This window comes from Neoarius graeffei, chromosome 9 (assembly GCF_027579695.1).
Source record: "Neoarius graeffei isolate fNeoGra1 chromosome 9, fNeoGra1.pri, whole genome shotgun sequence".
Classification (NCBI taxonomy): domain Eukaryota; kingdom Metazoa; phylum Chordata; class Actinopteri; order Siluriformes; family Ariidae; genus Neoarius; species Neoarius graeffei.
This window is the reverse complement of record NC_083577.1, coordinates 19,428,137-19,437,885: the sequence shown is the minus strand read 5'-3', so window position 1 is coordinate 19,437,885 and position 9,749 is coordinate 19,428,137. Positions and strand designations below refer to the sequence as shown.

At 36.4% G+C, this 9,749-nt stretch overlaps 1 protein-coding gene across 3 annotated transcripts; it reads right to left on the bottom strand.

Moving 5' to 3' along the window:
- Positions 1-1,239: 1,239 nt before the first annotated feature.
- On the bottom strand, positions 1,240-8,414 carry cldn10l2 (claudin 10-like 2). 3 transcript variants are annotated; one of them, XM_060928613.1, is made up of 5 exons: positions 8,141-8,414; positions 7,137-7,298; positions 6,966-7,053; positions 6,461-6,568; positions 1,240-2,814 (listed from the first exon to the last, which is right to left on the bottom strand). In XM_060928613.1, the coding sequence occupies exons 1-5, from the start codon at positions 8,391-8,393 to the stop codon at positions 2,628-2,630; spliced, it is 798 nt and encodes a 265-aa protein (XP_060784596.1). In that variant the 5' UTR covers positions 8,394-8,414; the 3' UTR covers positions 1,240-2,627. The 3 variants fall into 3 exon arrangements, with proteins under 3 accessions (XP_060784596.1, XP_060784597.1, XP_060784598.1); XM_060928614.1 differs by having other exon boundaries at positions 6,966-7,017; XM_060928615.1 differs by lacking the exon at positions 8,141-8,414 and adding an exon at positions 7,939-8,036.
- Positions 8,415-9,749: the final 1,335 nt, after the last annotated feature.

Genomic DNA, 9,749 nt, shown 5'->3' with positions numbered 1-9,749 from the left:
CATCCAGGCCCGGCTAAACTTTGCAAAAAAAAAAAAATACTGTACATCAACTCTCCCAAAAGCATGTGGGAAAATGTGTTATGCTCTGATGAAACCAAGATTGAACTTTTTGGCCACAATTCCAAAAGGTATGTTTGGCACAAAAACACTGCATCACCAAAAGAACATCATATCCACAGTGAAGCATGATGGTGGCAGCATCATGTTTTGGGGTTGTTTTTCTTCAGCTGGAACAGGGGCTTTAGTCAAGTTGGAGGGAATTATGAACAGTTCTAAATCCCAGTCAATTTTGGCCCAAAACCTTCAGGTGTCTGCTAGAAAGCTGAAGATGAAGAGGAATTTTATCTTTTAGCATGACAATGACCCCAAAAAAGTTTTGGAATGGCTCAGCCAGAGCCCAGATCTAAATCCAATTGAAAATCTGTGGGGTGACCTGAAGAGGGCTGTGCACAAGAGATGCCCTCGCAATCTGACAGATTTGGAGTGCTTTTGCTTGGAAGAGTGGGCAAATATTGCCTGTGGCAGGCTGATGGACTCCTACCCAAAAAGACGGAATGCTGTAATTAAATCAAAGTGTTTCAACAAAGTATTAGTTTAAGGGTGTGCACACTTATGCAACCAGCTCATTGTATGTTTTTTATGTTTTTCCCCCCTAACAGATTTGTTTGTTTTTCAATTGAATTGTACAGGTTATAGGTCAAATTAAATGTGGGAAAATTTTGAAATTATTTATTGTGGTATTTTTTTTTTTTTTTACATAAGAAAAACTTATAATTTTAACGGGGTGTGTACACTTTATCCACTGTATATTCTGAATGTAATAGAAAAATCTGAATATTTCAAGCATGTAATTTTTTTTATATGCTAAGAATTTAACTCTGGTCTAATTCTATTTATTGCAACAGGATTCCAAACACTCTATAAGCATCCTATTCTGTTATCAATCAGAAAAAAATATATATATAAATCACAGCACTTTTTTTTTTAAAGTACTTCATCTACATCAACAATGTTACACAAAGATCGATACATAACAATTGTAAATGTAACTTAATTCTACAGGGTGTTGATAATGGTGGACACTGGTGAAAGTGATCAATATTATCGACACCTCTCCTGACTTCTCAAATGTGCATTTTGATACAAAATGGCAACTGTCAAATGAAAGAGTAAGAAAAGTAAAAACATGTCCATGATATATATTCAGTTTGTTGTAAATATCTACCACACATTACCATATCAGTAGAATTTTTTTTTATTTTTAGATGTAAAAATATATTTTGGTTTGAGGAATGACATGTGACTTTGACCTGGATTTTTATGTGGTTACAATGTCAATTGCCTGTTGAAATTTATTGGTAAACTACAAAACTAGAAATTAATACAAACAACAAATTATTAACAAAATGTGATCTACAAAAATACTTAGAAAGTGGGTAGAAAGTGGAACAAAGATTTTCTGACACAGGTCAAACATGATCAGTTCATTTGTTTACAAACATTAGAATTACTTCCTCATTTATATAAGCACCGACATCGATATATTTATATAAAAAGACATCTTGTACTAAATATAAGTCTATGTAAAACAAATTTTTAAATAAAAACTATTTTGTTCACTTAATACCACATACCAATTTAAAAAAAAAAAAATCATCTGGATGTCGAAAATTGTGGAATGGTGTCAACTGTAGACAAAGGTGTCTAATTGTGGAACGGTGTCACATGATTTGATATGCTAAGTAATCGGGAATCAACTTTTTTTTTCCAGTGGAAGTTTGATTAATTAATCATGCACAATTTATGTACTGAAAGTCTGTTCTACTTTTGCAGTGGCCCAAAGATCATTTAGGTGTCAATAATTGTAGCCGCTCAATGTATCATATTCTATTCTATCATAATGCATTCTACTCTATTCTGTCAAATTCCCTTGTTTTCTCTTGTAGTATATTCTATGATCTTATCATAAATATCTATCCTAATCAATATAAAATACTTATAGTAGTTTGTTGTATTCTGTTCTACATCTTCATAATGCTTTCTATCCTATACAGTGATAATTCTCATATTGTCATTCAGTTATATACAGAATGTGTGCGGACACATTTGTATACAATTTTACATCGATAGATAGATAGATAGATAGATAGATAGATAGATAGATAGATAGATAGATAGATAGATAGATAGATAGATAGATAGATAGATAGATAGATAGATAGATAGATGTGTGTGTGTCATTCTGTTCTGTTGTATTTCCCTTCTCTTCTCCTAAAATGTATTCTATTATACTGTCATTACTGACTAGAAAAAGCTGACCTTTACAGTATGTGGTGTTAATCAGAATCACTTCATTGATGACAGATGTATGTTTCTATTTGTTTTTCACTTTAATTTTCTTGGCTACTGTATCACATTAGAAATCCGACATGATTTAATCTTGGTTTCATTTTTACATTATAAAAACCTGAAATTTAAAACGGGTGTGTAGACTATTTTTTTTTTACAATAAATTTTTACATAAGTACTGTAACAAGTACACATTTGTTATACTTATTTGTTACTTTCCACCTCTAATGGTAGCAAGTAAAATGTAAGCGTTGGAAGTATCGTCCATGCTTCAACATTCAAACAAAAGTGTCTCTGTCAGCCTGAATTATAGAACTTCTTGACACTTGGCTACTTGATTGGATGAAGGACCTTGATTGAATTGATCTTGCATCGTCTCTGATGTAAAATGTTTGACCTTTCTTCTTGTATGTCTTGTGTGTCTTAGGAGCAATGTATTTTCTTGAAGCTGAAATGTCCATCTCTCTACAAAATAAAGATTTAAATGGAAAAAAAAAACATGATTGAGCAATCTATGTCTCAACAAAATGTACTCTTGAATCACGAACTATCTTACTTTTGTAATTTATATAGTACTAATACAATCAATTTCTCTTAAATGTTTCATCAATTAAAGTCCAAAAATGTGTTCTTAAAAGGAGTAGGGACAATAATGCATACTACATGGAGTGTACTAATTGGGTCAAAATGATTGAGATGACAATTAAGAATCAGAAGAACTTGGGCAGTAGTCCCAAGTAGTATTTTATATAGACATCATGTGACAGATCATGTGACACTTTGGTTGCATACAACCCCGATTCCAAAAAAAGTTGGGACAAAGTACAAATTGTAAATAAAAACAGAATGCAATGATGTGGAAGTTTCAAAATTCCATATTTTATTCAGAATAGAACATAGATGACATATCAAATGTTTAAACTGAGAAAATGTATCATTTAAAGAGAAAAATTAGGTGATTTTAAATTTCATGACAACAACACATCTCAAAAAAGTTGGGACAAGGCCATGTTTACCACTGTGAGACATCCCCTTTTCTCTTTACAACAGTCTGTAAATGTCTGGGGACTGAGGAGACAAGTTGCTCAAGTTTAGGGATAGGAATGTTAACCCATTCTTGTCTAATGTAGGATTCTAGTTGCTCAACTGTCTTAGGTCTTTTTTGTCATATCTTCTGTTTTATGATGCGCCAAATGTTTTCTATGGGTGAAAGATCTGGACTGCAGGCTGGCCAGTTCAGTACCCGGACCCTTCTTCTACGCAGCCATGATGCTGTAATTGATGCAGTATGTGGTTTGGCATTGTCATGTTGGAAAATGCAAGGTCTTCCCTGAAAGAGACATCGTCTGGATGGGAGCATATGTTGCTCTAGAACAGGGGTCACCAAACTACGGCCCGCGGGCCGGATCCGGCCCGCCACCCCCCTTTGACCGGCCCTATGAGGCAATCCCCAAAAGTGGTCATGGCCTATTTTTTTTTTAATTGCTTTTTGGCAAATAATAACATGTCTGCATCTTGTATTTTGTTGATTTTATCAATTAAAATTGATATTTAGTTATAAAATGAACTATTCATATTTTCTGAATTTTTGTCATATGCTCGCGATCAAGCAGTGACAGGCGGCGCACGCGCAGAGAACTGTCAGTGTTCAGGACAGCAAAATGGCTAGCGGTCAGCGAAAAGCTGACAGAGTGCAGAGTTTTTAAAGAACAGTGGACCACCGATTATTTTTTAGTTCAGTGTAAGGACCGTGCAGTTTGTCTTGTATGTAAAGAAAGTGTGTCGGTTTTCAAAGAATATAATCTGCGTCGTCACTACGAAACCTGCCACAAACAGTATGCTAGTTTGCGAGGGCAAACAAGAGAAGACACGATTCGGAGGATGAAATGCGGACTGGCTGCACAACAGAATGTATTCCTTCGCCAAACCCAGATCAACCAGGCTGCTGTCCGAGCTCGCTATAAGGTAGCTCACCTACTAGCTACCCATGGAAAGCCGTTTACTGATGGGGACTTTGTTAAAGTATGCATGCTTGCTGTGGCCGAAGAGGTGTGTCCCAACAAGAAGGATGCGCTCAACGCGGTGAGTCTCTCCGCACCTACTATGACCAGGAGAACCGAAGATTTGGGGGACAACGTGTATGACCAGCTGAATGAGAGAGCGTCAGAATTCGAGTTTTTTGCTTTGGCCATGGATGAGAGCAATGACGTGCAGGACGCAGCACAACTGCTGTGATCTATTGCTCATATTATTATAATTTCACTGTTTTTTAAAATGTATTTATTTTATAGGCCTATTTATTTGACCTTTATTAAGTGCTGCACACAATTATTATTAATATTATTAATAATATCAACAGGCCTACCTACAATTTATAATTTTCCACTCACCTTTGCCAGTGTCAATCACCTCAACTAGGCAGATGTTTCTTACCTTGACAGCTTTGATGTTATTTTTATTAGAAAATAAATAAATGGAATATCTGTGGTATTTCAAATTAAAACAAAGTGTGAAGACTCGATTACTACTTTTGCAAACCACTAGTAAAGATAAACAAATATGTTCCAGGAATCAAGTGTGGATATAGTAGCGTGGATATAGTAGTGGGGACGGCTGTGCCAGGCTAGTAATCTCTACTACACAATGAGGCCTGCTGGTGGTCATATTTGTCTGGGTCATACAATTCTATGTTATATAGCTGACCCAACCCCGGCCCCCCATCACAGTCAGGAACGACAATGTGGCCCCCAGAGAAAAAAGTTTGGTGACCCCTGCTCTAGAACCTGGATATACCTTTCAGCATTGGTGTCTTTCCAGATGTGTAAGCTGCCCATGCCACACGCACTAATGCAACCCCATACCATCAGAGATGCAGAGTTCTGAACTGAGCGCTGATAACAACTTGGGTCGTCCTTCTCCTCTTTAGTCCAAATGACACGGCGTCCCTGATTTCCATAAAGAACTTCAAATTTTGATTTGTCTGACCACGGAACAGTTTTCCACTTTGCCACAGTCCATTTTAAATGAGCCTTAGCCCAAAGAAGACGTCTGCACTTCTGGATCATGTTTAGATACGGCTTCTTCTTTGAACTATAGAGTTTTAGCTGGCAATGGCGGATGGCACGGTGAATTGTGTTCACAGATAACGTTCTCTGGAAATATTCCTGAGCCCATTTTGTGATTTCCAATACAGAAGCATGCCTGTATGTGATGCAGTGCCGTCTAAGGGCCCAAAGATCATGGGCACCCAGTATGGTTTTCCGGCCTTGATCCTTACGCACAGAGATTCTTCCAGATTCTCTGAATCTTTTGATGATATTATGCACTGTAGATATGTTCAAACTCTGCAATTTTACACTGTCGAACTCCTTTCTGATATTGCTCCACTATTTGTCGGGGCAGAATTAGGGGGATTGGTGATCCTCTTCCCATCTTTACTTCTGAGAGCCGCTACCACTCCAAGATGCTCTTTTTATACCCAGTCATGTTAATGACCTATTGCCAATTGACCTAAAGAGTTGCAATTTGGTCCTCCAGCTGTTCCTTTTTTGTACCTTTAACTTTTCCAGCCTCTTATTGCCCCTGTCCCAACTTTGAGATGTGTTGCTGTCATGAAATTTCAAATGAGCCAATATTTGGCATGAAATTTCAAAATGTCTCACTTTCGACATTTGATATGTTCTATTGTGAATACAATATCAGTTTTTGAGATTTGTAAATTATTGCATTCCGTTTTTATTTACAATTTGTACTTTGTCCCAACTTTTTTGGAATCGGGGTTGTAGAAGTGGATCTTAATCAACTAATTCTGTGACTTATGAAGTAAATTAGTTGGGCCAGCTCTTATTTAGGTGTTCCATACGAAAGGGGGTGAATACCTATGCACACTCCAGATTTCTGTTTTTTTCATCTTATTGTTTGTGTCACAATAAAACAACAATTTTCACCTTTAAACTGGTAGGCATGTTGTGTAAATTAAATGGTGCTAACCCACCAAAAATCTATTTTAATTCCAGCTTGTAATGTGACAAAACAGGACAATCACAAAGGGGAATGAATACTTTTGCAAGACACTGTATGTGGCTAGAAAAATTATGTATGCAAGTTTTACCTATTTCCTGTGAGGACACTGTAGAAAGTCACAGCATACAGAACAGAGCTCAGAATTATGCAAGAACTGCCTATCAAACCAAACAATACTGGAGTACCGATGTAATACCTATAGAAAAGACAAAAATAGTCTTTTTTTTCACCATTCATCTTACAACACAATTTCTGGTTTCACCAAAAGGTGCTTTCATCTGTATATTCGGGCTCCATATGGTATTGTATGAAAAGAAACGTGTATCAAAATAAGTGTCTCATTATTTGCTCTGACTGTTTGAATGTTTGAGTAGAAAAAAACAGCCTGATTAATACATAAAGAAAATTAATTTAGCACATACTGGCTGCTGTAAGCTTACATCTGCATTGGAATGGGAAAGGAGTAGTAACATTGATTAGATTAAAAGTTTCCAAAATCTGAAACAAAATAATCAGTGAAAAAAAAAAAAAACACCTGACTCTTTACTGTTGAAAAAAATTAAATATAATTTATTAAAAACAAAAGTGAATACCTTAAGAGACGTGCATCAGCCATGCGTGTAAATGCTACTGTGCCCAGTCTACCTGTGAATAAGCAATAAGCAGCAAAGCAGCACATTCCTTGGGGAGAAATGTACAGCATCACAAGAGGCATAAAAATAAGTAAATCTTGAGAAATTATTTGGATATTATAATTTCCGTACCACCAGCAAAATGATGAACAGTTCCTAATAGTAATATTTTGTACTTGGTTTTCTCCTGTCCACCGATATATGTGCAGTCCATCCCAAAAAAACAAAATATGGTGGCGAAAAGTCCCAGAAACATCCCAACAAGCAACAAAGCCCGCACAGCCTGTATCGATCCTGTTCATAAGAAAGGAAAAAAAATTACACTGGTGCCACCTAATTGAGTTACGTGTGTGAATCATGATACTTTTTGCTGAGATGTATGTATTGTACAGCATTTTTATAATGACAGAAGCCTCTTCTATAACAATGAATCCATTATTATTATTCTATTTGTCACTGAATGTTTATCCTTTATCAGTAAATAGCTGAATTATAGAAAGACTTGTGGAAGGTAGTGATAAAGAATTAATTTAAAAAAAAGGTTTTAAAAAAACTTCTAATAAAATATTTTTTTGTTGAACATCAGTCTTTGAGTTAGTCTTGTCTTCAGTAATTAAAATACAGCCATTTACTCATCTAGTTTAGGATATTCCTTTTTTTTGCCCGAGAAATGACAAAAAAAAAGTGTTGATTTAATAGGGGTTGCTGTTCTGTTACAAGCTGAGGTGCCATTCAGTGAGTCATTTAAATGTGCAGAAGTATAAAGCCAAAACAATGAAAAACATTACAACTGGACTACAATGTATAATGCCATTAATAACAGCCATGCAACAATAGAGGACTGTTTCTTTTACCTGATTACTCTTTGTGAGAGCTTTACAAGGGGATTTATTAAAATGATTGAGTCTGTTATAATAAAAATGATTACTCTTACCTTTACTAGAACTATTAATACTACTGTTACTTTTTGCCATGTCAGGATCCAACAGTTTTTTCACTGCCTTTCTTAGCCAAAGCAAATTACTTCAATTGTACATTCTATCAGGAAAAAAATTACATCATTCACTCCAGCATTCTCTCAATTATATGCTAGTTTCACATAGATGTGGCTCATATGGCCCATCCACTCAACTTACCCTGCTCTGTCCTACTTGTAGGGTTCACATCCCACATGGTGTCATAGTCCTTGCAGCTAGACACACCACTGGAGTCTATATAGCAGTCTCTCCAAAGGGTGGACCAGTACCATGCAGCCTTTATGATCCAGGAGCCTCCTTGACCCCCTATGTAGGTAACTCTCCAGTAGTCCATTCCCACCGTGCAGCACACTAAAAACCAACCAACAGTGGATATCAAAAAGCCAAACACCTGTATAAGCATTTTCTTCATTGTAATATCTTCTTATTTATTCTGATCCTTTTAGCAGTATTATGTGAAAACTTAAAAGATGTCCCTCATTGTGAAGAATAATAGGTTTAAATCTGAGAAGATACACCTGGTGGGTGTGTACATGTGGGTTTACTAAACTCATCGAAGGAAACTAAAACTGTGAGCACACCATGAGGTTTGTTGTCATGCTAATCAAAAGACATATTTACTGTAAAGCCTAAGGAACATGCATCCAAAATAATATGAGGGTAGTCTTAGAATTTGCCTTCTCTGAAATAGGAATACAACCCCAATTCCAAAAAAGTTGGGACACCTGTAAAATGTAAATAAAAAGACAGACTGCAATGATTTGTGAATCATGGAAACTCTATTTCATTGAAAATAGTACAAAGGCACCATGCCAAATGTCGAAACTGAGAAACTTTTTTTTTTTTTTAACTATATGTTCATTTTGAATTTGGTGCCATCAACACATTTAAAAAAAAGTTGGGTCAGGGGCATGTTTACCACTGTGTATCATGTAAGGAATGCAAAGAACAGAGATGTAAAAGCTGGAAGAGAGTTTATTCAGGCAAACTGGCAGACAAATCCAAATCGTGAGGCAAAAGGCAGTATCAAAAAACAGGCAATGCACAGATAGGTTATCGGAGGCAAAGGCAAAAGAGCAAAATCCAAAGTACAAACAAAGCCAACACCAGAATCAACAGCACAAGAACAAAAGGCTCATTAAAATCAGATACAAGGAACTGAACATATGCTTCACATGGGTTGTGAAAAAGAGTCCTTTTATAGTGTGCTGTGGTGATTGAGAACAGGTGTTTGCAATCAATAAATCAGGGGACACTGAGCAGTGAAGAGCAGAATGGGTGTTGTAATCCATGGTGGCCAAATGTAAAGGCTGCTATGAATTCTGGGAAGTGGAGTCTTGTGTGCAAGCCGGTGCAGACATGACATCACCTCTTCTTTTAACAAAACTCTAGAAATGTTTGGGAAATGAGGAGACTAATTGTTTTTTTGAAAGTGAAATGTTGTCCCATTCTTGCCTGATGTACAATTTCAGTTGCTCAACAGTTCAGGGTCTCCTTTGTCATATTTTGTGGTTCATAATACAGCAAATGTTTTCAATGGGAGACACGTCTGGGCTGCAGGCAAGCCAATTTAGCACCAAAACTCTTACTACAGAGCCATGCAGGTTTAATACATGCAGAATGTGGTTTCACATTTCTTTGCTGAAATAAGCAAGGCTTTCCCTGAAAAAGATGTCATCTCCTATAGGAGCCATTTTTGAGTTTAAAAGTAAATTGAGTGCAAGCAGGTGCAAATGTGACAGAACTCTTTGGGAGCTCCATCCCAAGG